Here is an 18985-nt window from a genome sequence, read left to right as displayed (position 1 = left end):
TGCATTTTATTTATCCTGTCATTGTTGTAAATTTATGTGTCTACTTATACTTAATCTGTAGATATTAATTTGAACTTGAAATACTTATTAAGAACAGACAAAAGTGCTCTTACAAAAAGTTTCTAATTTATCACACATTGTTCTATAATTTTAACCAGTCAATTAAATGCTCGAAACACCCGGTCTAATATTACCACAGCGTTTGTTCGAACAATATGCGTCTCAGTTTATTCAATGGCATGTGACACATAATGCTCAGTGTTAACGTTTTTTGTGACTCTCGAATCGTTATCGGTGAATAATGGAGCCATTTTCAAAAATAAAACGGCCCTCTCATTTCAAGAGAGCGAACCGCTCAACATCAATATATTATCAAAATAAACTGTAAGTCGGCAGGTTTCGTGGAGCTTATCTCAACGTCGACGAATAATATTTAATAGGAAATGAATAACGCATTTAAGAGCCGCATATCGATGTTTTAAACATCCTGTTATTAGAATTAACACGTGGATGGTATGTATAAACAACAACGACCAAAAGTTAGAGTAAGCCATTTGTTTCCTTGTACCCGAAATAGTGCTGAGTGCGCCCTTGATTGTAAACTCGATCGTATATGGCAGCCATCTTTATTTATTTAAGTCTTCTACGAAATGAAAGTCTTTGTTATTACATACTTTCAGATAATATTACAATTTAACGTCGATAATTTCTATTATAAGCTATACCTAATTATAGGTTAGTGTGATAGTCCTTTCTTAGCCCTAAAAGCTTAATATATTTAGTATTGTGTTTGACAAATAAAATCACTTATCTCACTTCGAAACGCCTTCCTGCCTGAAGTCAGGCGATATAATATTTTTTTTTTATGAAAATAAGGGATGATACGAGCAGGATGTTCAGCTGATGGTAATTGATACGCCCTGCCCATTACAATGGACTGCCACTCAGGATTCTTGAAAAACCCCAAAAATTCTGAGTGGCACTACAACTTCGCTCTTCACCTTGAGACAAAAGATGTTAAGTCTCATTTGCCCAGTAATTTCGCTAGCCACGGCGCCCTTCAGACCGAAACACAGTAATGCTTACTCCTGTGCAAAGGAGCCTCCCACTGCTATTTTTCACAAAATTTTTGTGTAAAAAATATTTAGACACATAATTCCTGATATGATTATTTTATAGCAATAACTTTTGAAATAATTGTTTATTTTATTACAGAAAAAACAGGAATGTTGGGAGAGTTTCATGAGTCGTTTTTTCTGAACTGGTATCAACACGAATTTTAATGGAGTCAATTTTGATAAAAATATATGCCTTTCATGGAGACGGCAATTTTGTCTAGTTTAGTTTATGAAAATTAAAAAAAAATAAGAATTACTTTTACGATTTCAAAATAACCAGTCATAATTTTATCGTAGTATAAATCGAAGTGTTTGTCATTTAATTTACAATATATGTACATAGCTCTTATATAGTTGGGTGTACTTAACTACACAGTATAAAGAAAAGGTATTATTATTTTCGTAGTCATAACTCTTTCCATTATTTATAGGTGTACTTGTGACATATAGTATATTCGACGTAATAATATTGTTACCTCATATATATTTGATAAAACAAATTATTTTTATAGCTATAATGCTAAAACGCTGTAAAAATTATCAACACTTAGACGGATAAAAAAATATTAATTAATTGAATTACAAAACAAGTGTCCTTATAGATTAAAACATTTGCACTGATGCAGGCTTATTGTTCATATTGTCTTCTGCTCTCATTAGCAAGATGTATCTTTCATTTCTTAATTATCTCTGGAATATTTCCATTCCATACATTAGTAGAGACAAATGTAATTTAAAAATTCAAATTCAGAGTCTCTTTTTAATTACAACGTAGCATCACAGACGCTGAGTTAATTATTCCACTGCAGTGGGCGTACTCTGTTTTATTTGCGAAACTTGTATAACTATTTCAAAGCTTGAAAGAGAAAATCAGACCGAACTATCGATTTTTAACACAGCCTTTATGTTGAGTGCGATAGAGTCTAAATTCTGACTGGCTTTTAGCAGGTTAATTTCTGTCCTTTCGTGTTTCAACTCATTCCATTCAGCGCAACTTGCAGTTATTACAATGTTATTAGTCCTACTTAATCTACTAGAAATAAATACAGTGCATTGGTTTAAATTTACATAAAGGATTTATTCGGTTTAACTTTATTTACTTTGGACATATTTGCAATGGTTTTATTAAGCCTTAAATAACTCTACGCGCGTGACAGATGCAAATAATATCCAATTAATTCAGAATGACGTTTGTGCATAAATTAATTTAAACGAAGTTGCACCTTGCAGTGCATGTGAAGTTGTAAAATATACATAATACTGTTAATTGCCGCTTAAATGATTACTTAATTACTAAATACTTAATGAATATTCAACTATTTTTGTGTAAATACACGCCCTTTGTATCGGAAATACAATTTATATAATTTTATTGGTTTTGTAAAAGCGCGGTTGGTTGGGCAATAGTAAATTAATTTCTTTTTCAAGTTTGCTAACATCTCTATAGTTTTATGTTATTTTATATATGAAAACATAGGCTCCATTAGTCTTTATTTGCATGCATCGAGTCACCAATCAATTTACAATTGAGTCGGTTTATTCTATGTAATAATAAACGACAAAAGCTAACTTCACTTTATTATTCTATTTCAGAGGTTTTCCATTTCTGTAATCAGTTACAATCCGAGTTATTTTAATTCATTTCCTACTTTTCGCATTTCAATAACTAATCTATCGATCATTCTAGTGATCTTTTTCAATGCATCAATATATTATTATCTATATGATGTGACAAAAAAGTACTATAAGGATTTGAAGGTTAAGATTGACTGACATATTGAATTGCAGATTCAAGATTGATCGACAAATCTGTATTCTAAATCATTTATAAATAGGGATCAGATATTTAACCAGCTGTAAGCTAAACTGACACTTATCCCGATCGCGTACGAGTTACGGCTGTTCCTAATATAATATCTACAGATAGAGATAAACTACTACCTTCTACTGTCAGTAATTAGCTGTCAATAATCTGAAGCTGTTCCAATATATCCGATAAGTCATTCTTATAGCCTAATATTGGGCCGCGTGAATTGGAATTCCCATACAAACTTCTATCGCTGGTAAGCTATACGTCGTCCCATTGACAGACAGCGTGTATCAAGGTGAAATTCAACGATAGTTACGATTTTTATCTCAAGTAAGAGATAGACTGAATATTGAGAACGGCCTTTACTAAATACCGTCATTTGATTCATCAAAAAAATCTCTCACTATACGAACATTCGATATATTATTATAAATGCGAATATAATTTATCGTTTCACTGAGGTAAGTACGCAATAATGAAAACATTGAGCGACTAATTAAATCGAATATTATGTGTTCAAGATACCGAGTGACCCGTTTATCTCGACGAAACTCATCAATTTCAATAATAGCTGTCATAACAGTACAATGTGTTACTATATAAGATATATATGATAGCTTTTATGTGCTGTGATCTGCAATTCTGTATTCACTGTTCCTTACATAGCCTTATTTATTTTAATTGGGTTGTAGATGACAGCATCTTATCAATAATACTCGATTTATTGTAACAGCGATTCTCTTATTGATGCTTTAAAGGAAATAAGTATATTAATATGATTTAATGGATAGTTATTATAATATAATAAACTAATTGCTGTGTTATAGCTTTATAGTGACAGATGACAGAGAAAAATCTCTGTCTTTTATGAACTAGCGATTTGCTTTCATTGTGCACGGACTTTATAGTATTAAAGTTATTACTGTGCAAATAAACTGGAAATGAAAGAGCTTAATTTTTCATTATGACTTATAATATAACCTCATTCTTTCTGGCCACCATACGAAAACAAGAATAAGGTAATTTTTGTTGGAACAAATTCATCCTCATCAAAATCAAATTTTAAATCTGTTATTTTTAACCCAAGAAACAAAATGCGGGGCTTGTTTTATATTTGGTGTTTATATTTATCTGTGGCAACGTAACTCCTAGACTATGAGTTCTATTTTGCTGCAAAGGTGATAGAGATGGTTTGTATCTATGATATATATTTTTATAAAAGATTTGCATAGCATATTTGAATATTTTTTTCTTTTGTCTCGCATTTCAACTAATTATATTCTGATTTTACATTCTTTTGTAACTATTTACTTCATGTCATAGGCAATGTCAAGTTAAATACAATCTGAAAGATAAAATCTCGCCCAGGTTATTGAATAGATATTGTGAAAAATTCGCTCTACATTTGTGTTGGTTTAGTTCTATATTTTATGCTTAACAAGCACATCTCGTGAAGAGTTAACGATGTAACAGTGCACATAATAAGAATACTCAGTCTGAGGCAATGACCCGTGTAACATTGAATCATTTTGTCAGCCCTTGTTACTGAGTTTATGTAGATGCGTTGCCACGCTTTCTACAGTACATTCGTTGCATCTTCAAAATATAATAAGTTTAAAGTATTTTTATATTACTTTAATTAAAGAATTGATAATACGACTATCAGTTCAACACGAAATACAATAAAAGAAGAATTTTATCTTTTAATATATTCGACAAAAACCGAAACCTCCTTTAGGCTTGGTGGGAATAAATTGTAATGTAGGTTAGACCACAAATTTTTGGTCAAGAATTCAAGATGTTTCAATCTTTGTGGGACAAAAATGTCGACGTTGTTACTAACCCACTATTTATTATATAAGCCTTAGATAATTGAGGTGAAATATTAGCCTATATTTTTATCAAACGCATGCACTCTATAATAAAGTGACAGACGTATCGCGATAAATTATCGATAAGATATAAGATATTATTAATCTTTCTATATTAAAAATGTGCAATTCACTTGCATGTAAAATGCAAAAATATGGGTTATGAAGGCAAATCTTCTAATTGGATTGATTTTTAGCATTTTTTTTTTACTTTTAATTAACTTAACAGATAGAATACCTATCTAATCAATTTCATCGTATAATTACTCTCCAGTTTCTAAGAAATAGACTTACTCAGATGGACATACAAACAACGATAAGATCCTATAAAGATTCTTTTACTCTCTTTAGAGGTGCAAAGCCCAAGAATGGTACTTTATTTAATTTAACCTTGTCATTTCTAAACTATTTACTAACGTATTTGCAAATCAACTAAGTTCCTATCTGTTATTATATCAGTAAGTTGCATATTGAATAGAGACAATAATTATCTAATAATTTTATGCAAGTTATTATTCCTGTATATTAACAACAAACTGGTATGTTTGTCTGTCTATCAGAATAGCATGATTCGTATGAAATGTGATCGTTTTGTTCAATTAGAATGGACAATTTGTTCAATCTTGAGATATATGCACAACAGCAAAGCTTAAAGTTCAAACAGAATTGCAACTAGCATACTTAGGGTTGCAACAATATCTTATGTAAACCTCATTCATACTTAATATTAATTCGAATTCAAATATTTTTATTCAAAATAGGATTTGATATCACTTATTGAAAGTCAAAAACTACCATCCATTCCAAAAATAATGCCTCAGACCTGAGAAGAACGGGAGCAACAAACTCAGCGGGCTATTTTTTTCATAAAAAATATGTTTACAAAGTGATATTGTAATTAAACTTATTATACAATAGCCTTAGGGCGGTCGCTTCATTCCCAATCTGTGGTATTATTGGAAAAGTCATTTATGCTATATCAGAATACTTTTGTTTTGAACATTTTTTGGGATCTTGTTTTAAAAGCAAATACATCGCCCCAGAACATACTTACTAACTCGACTTAGTCGAATAGTAGTAGTAATATATATATATATATAATATTAATTTATTATTATTATTTTTATTGATAGATTTCTAGGTATATAGTAAAGAGCAATGACTAATTATTGAACACCAAAATAGTACATAACAATAATCTAGTAGGTAGCAACATTTAACTATTGTCATCTGTTTTGGTTTTATTATAACACTTCAGTTTATTTTTTAACACTTGAAAAGAATTGTTAGTATCTAAGTACATAATATATAAAAACTAGCTGACCCAGTAAACGTTGTATTGCCGATATTAAAATCGCGATACAAAAGTAACTGTTGATCGTAGATGGGTGAAAATTTGAAGTTGTATGTATTTTTAATGCTGACTCATAATCAAACAAATTAAAAAAAAATCGTGTGGACCACCCTTAACATTTAGGGGGATGAAAAATAGATGTTGTCCGATTCTCAGACCCAATATGCACTCAAAATTTCATGAGAATCGGTCAAGCCGTTTCGGAGGAGTTCAATGTTTAACACCATGACACGAGAATTTTATACATTAGATTTAATACTTTATGCTATCAAGAGAATATATAATCAAATTGTATTCTCGCATTTTGTTATAAAACTCACAATCGTATAACATGACATTGGAAAACCAATTCCTGTAAACAATATGTCTTATAGGTAAATTTTTTTTTATAATATTTATTTAAAATACAATGTAGTTATGGCTTACAATATAATATCACACACTTAAACTTTAGGAAGCTTATCTGTTTGTGAAGCCGCTAAAAATTTAATTACATAAAATTTAAAAAGAAAAGAAAAATTATTTTCAATTACACTTATTACAACAAAGATCTTATTTCAAACAAAATAGTATAGAAATCAATAAAATGAAAATAAAAAATAATAATCAACAATTGCAAATTAGTTGTCTACTTAGCTTACCGCTGCTAAAATAATATTAATGAAGGATTTTGTAAAAAGTGCTTTTTTAACGATGACTTATTTTTATTTATATATAATTTTTGAATTTCTATAGGAGTCTCGTTTGCTCTGGTGCCATATATATTTGTAGATTATATATAATAATTGTACATAACTTACTGAAATGTTGAAAAATTATGAAGCGTGTTGTAAACATAACGGTTATATTTTACTATTGAGTGGCAGCCCTGGCAAAGCCAATGTCCTTTACGAAGCGAAGTACAGACCAACATTGTGATGATTTAACTGGCTCTCACAATGAACAAAAATAGTCCATTCTTAGTGCTGCAAGCCTGAAATATTCGTTTTGTAGACAAATAAATTTTCATATCTCACTAAAGTACTTTAGGGCCTTTCCTGCCTCCATCTTTTGTTCACAAAATATACTTGTAACATATGGAGACGGCACTTTTGTCTTATTTATAAAAAAATAAAAAAATTAACAATTTCGATATGCCCAATCATAATAACTATGAATTATCGAGAGGTTTGTCTCTTTATTTACAAATAACAGCATAGTTTATTCTTAGGTATTTAAAAAAGAGGTAGGAAGGTATTATTATAGATGTCACCATAACCATGTTTATTTAAATATATTAATTGTGTATCGGATCATATTATCTAATTTATTTTCTTCTATCTGTACGCCTATATATATATTATATTTACGTTATAATACATTTACCTTCATATGGTTATTTCGTATAAAATTCTTTGTTAGCTAAATTTATATTTAGCCATTTAAAACTTTAAACGACAGCAACTTTATGATAAAAACTAAAAATAAATCGGGCACAGATGACAAAAGTGGCACTATATATCTTGATCTAGCAGCAATACCAGCTTCTGTCAGCTCTCAGACTCAGCCGTTCCATAAATAACCCTCTTACCGGACAAACGTACATATAATTCACATATGACCCTTAAATACGGCCCGACTGCGGACATTAATCAAACGGCCGAGAACGGGTTTCTTACAAAAGGTGGGCAGGTTTATACAAAGTTAAATAAAATAATAAATAAACGAATACATTCCGTGAGATTTATTTCGGAGAAAAAAGGATGATAGTACCTTGAGTGTCCGTGTTTATATTTTATAATATTCTGTGTCGGCTCGCTATAAATTCTAATTATAAACCTTGTCCCCAGAATGTAGATATATTGGGCTCTCGCGTCGGTCCTTTTAGCTCCCTTGTCTTGTGAGATTAGAAGTAAATGAATGATCTATGTTATCGAAAGACATTTAAATTTATTAGATGTTATCGGGAGTTATCTATATAGTATTTTTATCGCTTATTGAGAACTCTGTATATAGGAGTGATATACCAAAGCTATTACATATTTTTTTGTTTCTATGTACTTCTAAAATCTATGCAGGGAAAAAAAAACACCATGTATTATGTGTTTGCTGAATTTGTGATTGCTCTCTAACATCGCTGCACATACACTCTAACAACACTAGAGAAGTCATACGAGCCTTGTCGGCCTTTTAAGTGGGGTACATGCTTTCATGAAGGTTTTCTTCAAGAACTGAACTGTCAATACTTGTATTTATTCCAGTTTTAATTGTGTACGTGTTAAAAAGTTCCATGAACACCGTACTTTTGAGGAAAGCTACAGCCAGATATTGAGGATTATATTTTAGTTTTACATTATTATATAACTATTGTTACATTCATAAAAAGCGAAGTCAATATTATTATTTATTTAGATCTAAGTACCTACCCAATTTCGATGAGTTAAATGAAGAGTACCATAAAAATTTAAGCTATAAAGATTACAATGACCTGTGAAACGTTAATATGGACAGACAATAAATTTTTCGGATATATAAAATGAATTAATATTAATTTTCACTCTATGGATATATAGCGCGATTGAGTTTTACATAAATAAATTATGCACCTTCATTACAAATAAATTAAATTTGAACTAAAACTAAATTAGACATAAATTAGTACATAATATAATATGTACTAATTTATGTCTAGTATATATTCACAGAAATACTATCAGGGAAAGAAAAATTGTCAACGGTCACTAAGAGATAAGCTCCCATAGAAATCAATACAACTCACACAGATACAAGTTTTACAATACTCCAAAGAATAATGGGACCCAGCTGACGGGAGGTGCTTTGGCCGTTGTCATGGCAACGGTGTAAAGGGTGGCCAACCTGCCTTGCTAATATATTATCATACTCAACTTAAGTAAAGTAAATGCACCCCAAAGCCGATTGAATATGGACTGTATTACTTTCTTTATAAGGATCTATTTTATGCGTCAAAACATATCGCTTACGACTTTTCTCCCTGATTATTTAATCGGGACGTGTGTTATTTTGGGTTCCATCTTTGCTTTTTAAAATTAGAATAGATATCGTTATCTCTTTCTCGTGCATCATCATTGTGTTCTCTCCTTTTCCAACCGCGCTCGTGTAATAACGCTATTGTCTATTTATGACATTTTAAACAGTTTCAAGTTTTTGTTGAAATAAGCATCGGCAGTTAATGTAAAATCGGCAGTAAAAAAGCAGTTACGTTAATTTATTGGTCGTTTTAACGCGGTTTCTAACTTTCTGGCGAATAGCGTGATTTATATAAAATGCGCATTAATTTAAATTTAATAAAGCCGATTGCTCCCGTTAAATTAATTTTTAATTGTATTTAAGATAATACCAGAATATGTGGAACTTACCTGCTAATATTATCCCTATACTTTTTTTAAAATAAAAGGATTATTTATTATGATTACATGTAATAAATATTTAACGGTTAAATCATTGCCATGAAAATCTATCTATATATATAAAAGAGTTGTATGTTTGTATGTTCCCTAATAACTCCGAAACTATTCGATCGATCTCAATGAAATCTTTTGTAATAGATTTTTTAAAGCTCAAGGAAGGTTTTCATATATTATTTATATGGCAAAACAACTTTGCCAGGTCAGCTAGTATACAATAAAAAAAAAGATAATAAGTTACAAAAGTAAGAACTACAAATGTAATATGCCCCAGTAACTTAATTGTCTTAACTTTATGTGAATACTAACTTCTATTTAAAGGCCTCCCTCGTCCCAAATTTCGTGATTCTTTAGAAAATTTTTTCACGCTTTTAGGATGATTTTTTCATCCTCAGGGATGAAAGTTTCTAAAATCCATTCCTAAAAGTAATTGACGTTATAACTTGTAGGTGTTCAGACTAATTTAAAGATTTAAGCTGAGCAGTATTATATAGCAGTTAGAAAATTAAATTTATATAGATATCTTATAAATATTTATCCGTAGTATTAAATGTAGATAAGTAAGTCATTATATTTTCGTGATCATAGTTTTACTACAACAACCTGTCTATGTTAATTTATAATTATAATAATAGTGAATAATATTTAACTATAATTAGTTTTTGACTAATCAATATTTTTTATTACTTACAAAAATAATCAATTCGCGCCTGACAGCCCTAGCATTTGTAACCGTCTAATGCTTACACCATTTTACATTAATAACTAGCTGACCAGACAGACGTTGTTCTGTACATAATAAATAAAATACCGTTTTTGATGAATTTGTCAATAATTTTTCATTGTAACATAATAATATGCTCCTTGTTGTTATAATGAAATTGTTTCACAGCAGAACTGTCAAACCGCGCGTCAAAAATACTCTCACAGAAAATATGTCCAAACAAAACAAATATTGGAAATAAAAATAATTATGGGTCCCAAATCGAAATAAAAACTATCCTATCTCTTAAGTTGGACTAAACTGCACTCCATGAAGTAATCCCCATTGAAATCCGTTCATTAGTTTAGGAGTCCATTGAGGACAAACATTGTGACACGAGATTTATATATATTAAGATTATTCCCTATATTTGAGTGTTTATCGATAATATTAGTATCTTCCCACATTGCTATTGCATTGCAGTGATAAAACCCAATATAAATCAATACTTATTAATTAGTAGTACCTACCAATACTACAGTAATACTACAGTTACTGCAATTCGCGACGGGCAAATTCTGTCGGCAATTGCAAATAAATAATATTAATGGATTAATTTATTATACCTAGTTACAAATATTAATTATTTAATTAATATTAGAAGGAGAAAGAATTTGTATTTCTGTATAATTTACGAATTGTTGTATGTAATGAAAAAATTGAGATGTGACTCTTGCAAATTTAAACAATTTGTTTTGCAAGAGCGACATTTCAAGTCAATTTCCTAATAGGTATGCAAATACATAATATTCAGTTAATAGTAAAATAGATCCTGCAGATGAAGCGACAACCTCTCAGGTTGAACAAAGCATACAAGATTTTATGACGATACGTCACTCGAACTGTTAGCTCAGTTGAAAAAGTACTCGCACGGAACGCGAGAGGCCGTGGGTTCGAGTCCCGCATCGTTCATAATTTTGTTTTAAAATTTTGTTTGTGTAATGCTACGTAAGCTTGTAACGCTTCGGATATTGAGGGACTTGAGCAATGGTCAGCAAAATGGCGGCAATACGAATAAATTAAGAATCTCTTAATGAAAAATGATCGTCCAATATATAATTGAAAAACAGCAGTTTAGTTAAAAAACCTGGTAAAATGCGAGTCGTACTTGTATATGAAGGGTTCCATACCATTATCTATAAAATCGTAATTACTACTGAAAAACAGATTAAAATTTATTAATTTTAATGTTTTTTAGTAATTTTTAGGATTTACCAGTGATCCATTGCACTGGATGCCGGCTAGATTATGGGTACCACAACAGCGCCTATTTATGTCATGAAGCATTAATGTGTGAAATTACTGGGCTAATGATACTCAACAAGTATAAAGGTGATGAGCGCAATTGTAGTGCCGCTCAGAATTTTTGTGTTTTTCATGAATCCTGAGCGACACTGCATTGTAATGGGCAGGGCATAGCAGTTACCATCAACGGAACGTCCTGCTCGTCTCGTCCCTTATTCTCATTAAAGACATCATCGATAAAATACATCATCTGTGAAAATTTCAACAATCTAACTATCACGGTTAATGAGATACACCGTCCTGACAGTCGGATGGACAGTAGAGTCGTAGAGAGTAGTAATAGAGTTCCGCTTTTACTATTTGGGTACGACACACTAAAAAACCGATGTACTACTTTTTAGTTGCAGGCCGTGGAAGTTTCCGAAGCTAGATATAGATACTCAAATTCACTTTATTATTTGTGTGTTGTTTCATCGTCATTATTTCGTTTAATACTTAATCACTACTTACTCGCTGGTGGTCTAAAAGCCCCATGTGAGGCGATATATTTAACATGGCCATTTCACTTCTTGTACGTCCTTATTTAGATTCCTATAAGTGATACTGAGTTATAAAACATTTTGTGTTATGTTGGAATCTATTATATTATTTAAGTTTACAAGCAATTACTTAATAACATTAAACACAATTTACAGTATGTATGTTTGCACATGCATCATCAAAAACAACACATTTTTTGATATAATAACTTAGATAAATATTATTATCTTACTTATAAATAACTACTCTAGCGACTGGTATGTCCAATAAAAATCAAGCCTAACACAAAAACATCCAAACCAAAAAGGGTTAAAACTTTCACAGTTTCTCAGAATGTATTTTTACCAGAGCACACAAAAGCACCTACAATGTATTAGAAAGTTGCGCAACCCTTTTCACCCTTGCATTTTAACTAAGATTTCTTTTAACTAATTGTTCTATTGTATTGTACCAAAAACCGCTTTAAAATTTAACCCTTTCCGTTATTATTTGGTCAAGTTGGACATCAATGATTAACTGCTTAGAGGTTCTTTATGTTTACCTCGTTAACGTTAAAATATTTTTACCGGATCAACCAAAGTATTTGCCCCACTTTAACGGTCGTTCCAGTAGCGGGTGATCTTAAATTATGTTTACTGTTGCAGTAAAATATTAACGAGCTATTAAATCCTAAGATGTTATAAGAATGAAACTTTATAGTTTGCGAATCGAAGCCAAAACAGATTTTACATCACAATCATTTTTAATTTTAAAATTACAAATAAATATTCTTATTGTTTATTTTTGTTTTCAGGCCCCAACGGTTGTCCTAGACGTCGTGGTAGACAGACGTACACAAGGTTCCAGACACTTGAACTAGAAAAGGAATTCCATTTTAACCATTATCTGACGCGCAGACGCAGGATAGAAATTGCGCATGCGCTCTGTCTTACAGAAAGGCAAATCAAAATTTGGTTCCAAAATCGCCGCATGAAGTTAAAGAAAGAGCTTCGTGCGGTAAAAGAAATCAATGAGCAAGCACGAAGGGAGAGAGAAGAGCAGGATAGAATGAAACAGCAACAACAAGAGAAACAGGCAAAGTTGGAAAGCCAACATCATGGACACCATGTGACACATCACCATGATCCCATGAAGATGCCCATTGACAAAGGCTCCAGTGACATCCTCAAAGTGAACAAAGTGCCGACGTAAGGCGCTTCTGCACCGAGTTGCAATATCCGGACTGACATTGTATCATAAATAGTGTGATGGTTGGATGTGTTTCGTCAAAGGACCTCGGTTGATCGTTAGTCGATGTATCCAGTACTTTATGATTTGCGGCTAATTAGTAAAGTGTTTCTTATCGTGGAGGCATTGTAGTCTTTTTATTAATGTTCCTTTAGTGCGAAGGACTTGCCTCGGTGTCATTCGCCCGTGAACAGGCTGGTGATGTGCTTTAAGCATTTATTTTGTTGCCATAACCACACCATGTATTGCAATAATATTTTTACTAATTTACAAAGGTGTTAGAATCGTTCTAAGTTTTACACGCTCGAGTGAGTTTCGGTATTGTTAGTTAAGATTTTGAATCTGTGAATCTCATAGTATTTATTACTACATTTAACTCTAATTCATTATGTTATTTCTTTTTATTATAGATTATTATATTATGTACATTATTATGTATAGTTTTTGCCGGTCTTGGCGGTACAGTTACGTTTAGACTTTCGCAGATAAACGCGTCTGTACTTATATAAAATTTTGTTGAATTTTGTCAGTTGATTTCAAAGTTTTTTATGTTGTGACTCATTTCAATTGGTTAAGTTCAATTTATTGTTTTTACATCATTTATGTTGATAATTTTTATACTTATAATATATATTTTTAAATTTTATACAAAAAAATTAAATTCATAAGCAACGTTAAACGTATGAAATATAACGAAATACGTATCAAAGTACAATTCCATTAAGTATGTCGTCTGAAGAATTCTGTTTTACGAATTTTAGAAATATCAATATTTTTTTAATATAATTAAAAACCTGAGTCCAAATAACTGGTTTCGGTAGAGAATTCAACTTAATGTCCAAATCTAATCAACAGTTCAAAATTATATACGTAACATGATACATATAATAAACAATATTGTGACTAAAATATTTTAGGGATAGAATAAGTGTAAAATATTCCTAAATTAAGATAATCAATTAAGATGTCCTATCTATACTTAAGAGTCATATTCGCTTGATGGTTGTGGGGTAGAAGATACATGTCCACAATCAACAATAATTAACGACATTCACAAAACGCTTCTCTGTAACCTATCTCTATTTAGATAAAGCTTCTGCAAATAATTTCGAACGTTCTAGAATATTGATTTGCTTAAACAATATTGTGCCAAATACGTAAGTTTCTTCCTACCTTTAATACCTACAAATGTGCATTATACGCTTACTAAAAGCGTGAAATCCGAACAAAATTTAGTGATAAATTAGATATTATTGTCACCATTATACGTAAATTACGTCAGGGTAGTGTTAATGAAAAATTAATATTAAACAAATGTATCCAATCAAATCTATCGCTTCAAAATATAATCATCTAACTGTCCACTCGTAATACACCAGAAATAGGTTTATATCTTTGTGGAGTTAGCAAATACATTCTATAGTTGTAAGATTCAAGTACATTTAAAATATTCCAAGCCATTTCGTATATAAATGAATATTTAGTGTACCATTTCATTTATGGAATTAAAACTATCGATCTAAATGTGCAATAATTAATATATTCGTTGTTGTCATATTATCTCGTGTGATGAAACTCGTAGACAATGATTCCATCTGTCAACAGTTAGCCGAACAAAATGTACTTAAATAATTTCGGTGTATATGTAGGTCACGGACTAGTAAAAAAATAAGGACTTCGTGTCACCTTACATAACAGTGTAGCACCAAAACAAGCCGATTAACGTGTAAATACATAGCCCCACGCACACACTTACACTACTACAGGCCGATAGGCGGCCATTGTGAGAATTGTCATCGTCTGTGACAGATATGTTTGCGTCTCAATAAAATATTTTAAAAATGCCGTCATAGACATGACAATAACAAAAGTTATATGAAAAATATGTTGATATATGATTATTTAAGGGAGAAAAATTTGTGTAACTGGTATACCGCACACACACTAGCATAAAGGTGCTTCACTTATTAATATCATGGCGCGGAGTCCTTCTTTTTTTACGAGTCCGTGATGTAGGTTAATAAATTATAATTAATAGTCGTAACTATCTTAGGTTATTAGGATAAGCGTAGAATCAGTGAATGTATTGTTCGAAAGCGCTTAACTATTCTAGTATTGATTATGAATTATTGGATGAAATGATTGATTGAATGATCCGATCGCAACAGAACACACAGGCAGGTATATGACAGAAAGTGTATACGAAACTATTACAAAATTGTTATGATTTGAGCGTATGTGTGTTTGTTTGACTGTGTTAGATTTGTTTCGTTCTATTATGCGCAAGATTCCAACGATGAAATCAAATGGAAAACACTAGTTTTCATGTCTCATCTCCAACAATAGATCTTTGTATATTGAAATTTGTGTATGTCCAATGACTTATGTCAGGTTCTCTTTATTGTTTCTGCGTCGTAAAGAACTGCAGATAATTCACATGGAACAATGAGCAATTTGTTAAATAGATTATATACGACCTCCATCCTTCTTGCCATATACATAGTGTTGTAGGCTTTAGGTATTACCTACATTTAAAGGAGTCCTTCCAATATTATTGAACAATAAAACAATTTTTTTACTACTATTTTATATTTTCATTAGTTTTTCGTGTTAAAGTTGTCATGACTTCGTTTCAACTTCCGTTGTATCCTTAGATCTAAGTAATCGATCAATTTTATCTTTTAAATGTAGCTATGTATGTATGTACCTATTTTGAGTATAGTAATTAAATTGTATTCTAAATTTAAGCGAATGTAAATAAATGTGAAAGTTTTATGTCGCCCGTTATATTTTTGTTCATATTATTTTTCTTTATGTATTTATGTGACGTGCGGTGTTCACTGGAATCTATTTGTTAAATTTTGACGCCGTAGACATCGTTAAATTATTGTTTTATAGGCGTTGTGGCAAGCAATTTATTATATTCATACTTTTTTTTATTTGTTTTTTGTTGAAACATTAAACCAGTTTTAGATATCTTTGTGAATTGTGAACATACGTACGGAACCCTGTGACTGTCGTGTTAATATAAGCAAATAGATGGGTGATTGTATATGGAACCCCGCATTCATATTGTAATATTAATTTCGAACATTCAAGAGAATAAAGAGTTAATAAACAAACAGTCATTTTATTTGTCTCATTATGTTTGCAGGATCTTTACGTTAAAACCCGCAAAATGTCTTATAACTTCGAGCTTATCTGTTTAAGTTCGAAAGTCTTTTCTTCTTCATGGGATAATCCACCAACAGTTGAACCTTGTTTGATATCTTCTGCAGTTCAAGCGTTTTCATTTGTTGGCCAGTGCATGAAACCCTCATAATTAAATAAATATAAACAATGACCTATATGTATACCTTTTAATTTAGGTTTATTTAAAATGATAATTTTTATTAGTCTACATGTATGAAGCCAAACCCGCCCGCCTAATGGATTAGAGTTAGCGGTTAAACGCGTCATCTCTTTATGATATTATTTTATTATAACGAAGTGTCTAAATATGTGTAAATAAAACACAGAAAATACATCTGAATTAAAAAATCAGACACATGTGTTTTAATAAGTTTTTAATACATAAAAAAGGAATCATAAAATTAAAAAAAACACTTTCCGACTGAAGTACCTTGCATCCATGGTCATGAAATAAGTAAATAAAAATTTACAGTAGGAAGATGTTGAAAAGTTTTAGCGGACGATTAGTTTAATGTTATTCATCTGATAATCGGACGACTAATTATTTTTTGACGAAGAATGGCAACAGCCTTAATATAAATGGGAATTTATTATTGGTTATGTTCCTGTCTATCAAGACATCTCACATCTCTCATCAATGAAATATTTTAAGAGGTAACATAAGCTGAGGTTTTTCTCATATTCAAGAATTCTAAATAAATATTTGTGCTAAAGCCAGAGAAAAAAAAATGCAATAAATACCAGTGCAGCTCCAACTGAAAAATACCCTTTTTTTGAAGATTTAGAAAATTAAATTTTCTGTGTCGGAAAATTTATTTTTCCGCGTCTTGTTGTCGGATTTGTGTAGGTACCAAGTTCCGTTTTGACCATAAACTTAATAAGCTAAGCCATTTTAAGTAGGTACTGTTTGAAGTAATCAAGGTATTAAAAAAATCTAAGAGAAAAACAGAGAGTCAGATAATGATAAATCTTAAGTCTTAATCTTCTAAAAATTAAGGAAAAAACGGTCGAATAAGTTTGTAGGGTAGTTTCTTGGTATGATTTCTTTAGACTAATAGGTAGTAGTTTCTTACTTAAACAATTTTCTAACATTTTTACTTATTATGTGTTTCAGTTAAATCTTAAAACTAATTTCTTAATTTGACGTTGCGTAGATCCATTCAATCTAAGGGTTTGTACACAAAACTGACGCGATGCGACGCGATGCGAATTCGCAATGCAGAAAATTATGACACGAATTGCTGCGATGCGATTTCGTGCGGCAAGGCGTCTCCCAGGGTGACCATTCCTTCGACGACCGTTAACCGTACTAAACATATTTTGAATTGAAAACTAGGTCGTGATATGGATCGTAAAAAGAAGTGTGCACTTTTATTATTGCTTAGGAGATACAGGAAAAAGAAACAAAGATTTTGGGTTCATCCATTTATTACTATTATGAATCCCGATGGAAACTATTTTCTTCAAAAATATAAAGCTTTGAAAACCGACGAAAAAAATTTTTTCGAAAAAATTGAAAATGGCGGCAACAAGTGTGACGCAACATCTTGCGATCAAGTTCTTGCGATGCGTAGAGGGAGCTCGCAGATTTTTGCGATGCGACGTCGCATCGCAGTTTTGTGTACAAGCCCTAATGGCTACCACAGAATAAAGAGTAATAGTACAGAAGCTTCACTTAGTTACCTACACCTTTCGAAAAAATCGCTACTTTATCCACACTCCCAATTCGTTGATAATTAATGCATTATTCAATTATTATACTGCGTTGTACTACGGTTAGCTAACACATACCTACTCAGGGCTGACGCACTCGAAAAAGACAGCAGGCGCCATTTCATGCTACTTAGCTTTTTAATTTTGGCTGTAAAAATCTACGACAAATTTAACTCGCATGGTGGCAGAAGACAGAATTACCTACTAATGTACGGATTACGTACGCAGGTGTAATGTTTGCGTATGTTTTATTATCTAAAACTATCTTTATAAAGAATGAAATGAAAATATGTACCAATGATTATAATATATGCACACCCGTCGAGGTGAGCGATAGACACCCGACTACATTACTACCTCGAGGGTTCCGCGCCCGTGAGTATGTTTTCGTACTTAAATCGTGAAGTGACACACGCCTGTTTCTACTGCTGAATCCTATCCATACACTGGCGAACTGGCATTTATGCCACCAAGTAAAATACTATCTTCATGATCTTCGTTAAAAGATGTACTTATGTATGCAAATATATTCATTAATCAAAATATGTATTTATAAATGGTTCAAAAATTTGCCGTATATGTTGTGTTAATTAAGTTTATTGAAGTATAACACAAAGATTTGAGAGACTACGGTACTTGTCGCACCGCCCATGTCAAAGAGAAAGCGACTACCAATTTTTTTTTTTAATAAACAAATTTAGATCATAATTTATACATCTAGACAGAC

At 31.4% G+C, this 18985-nt stretch overlaps 1 protein-coding gene across 4 annotated transcripts in view; it reads left to right on the top strand.

Moving 5' to 3' along the window:
- LOC126966864 (homeobox protein abdominal-A homolog) overlaps positions 1-16475 on the top strand; it is a 54891-nt gene extending 38416 nt beyond the window's left edge. For all 4 annotated transcript variants that reach the window (XM_050811138.1, XM_050811136.1, XM_050811137.1 and 1 more), the window contains exon 3: positions 12920-16475. In XM_050811138.1, the coding sequence (XP_050667095.1) occupies positions 12920-13317 (398 nt within the window). In that variant the 3' untranslated portion in view covers positions 13318-16475. The remainder of the gene's footprint in view (positions 1-12919) is intronic.
- The last annotated feature ends 2510 nt before the right edge of the window (positions 16476-18985 follow it).

This window comes from Leptidea sinapis, chromosome 11 (assembly GCF_905404315.1).
Source record: "Leptidea sinapis chromosome 11, ilLepSina1.1, whole genome shotgun sequence".
NCBI lineage: Eukaryota > Metazoa > Arthropoda > Insecta > Lepidoptera > Pieridae > Leptidea > Leptidea sinapis.
The sequence above is the reverse complement of the archived record's forward strand: the minus strand, read 5'-3'. Positions and strand labels throughout refer to the sequence as shown.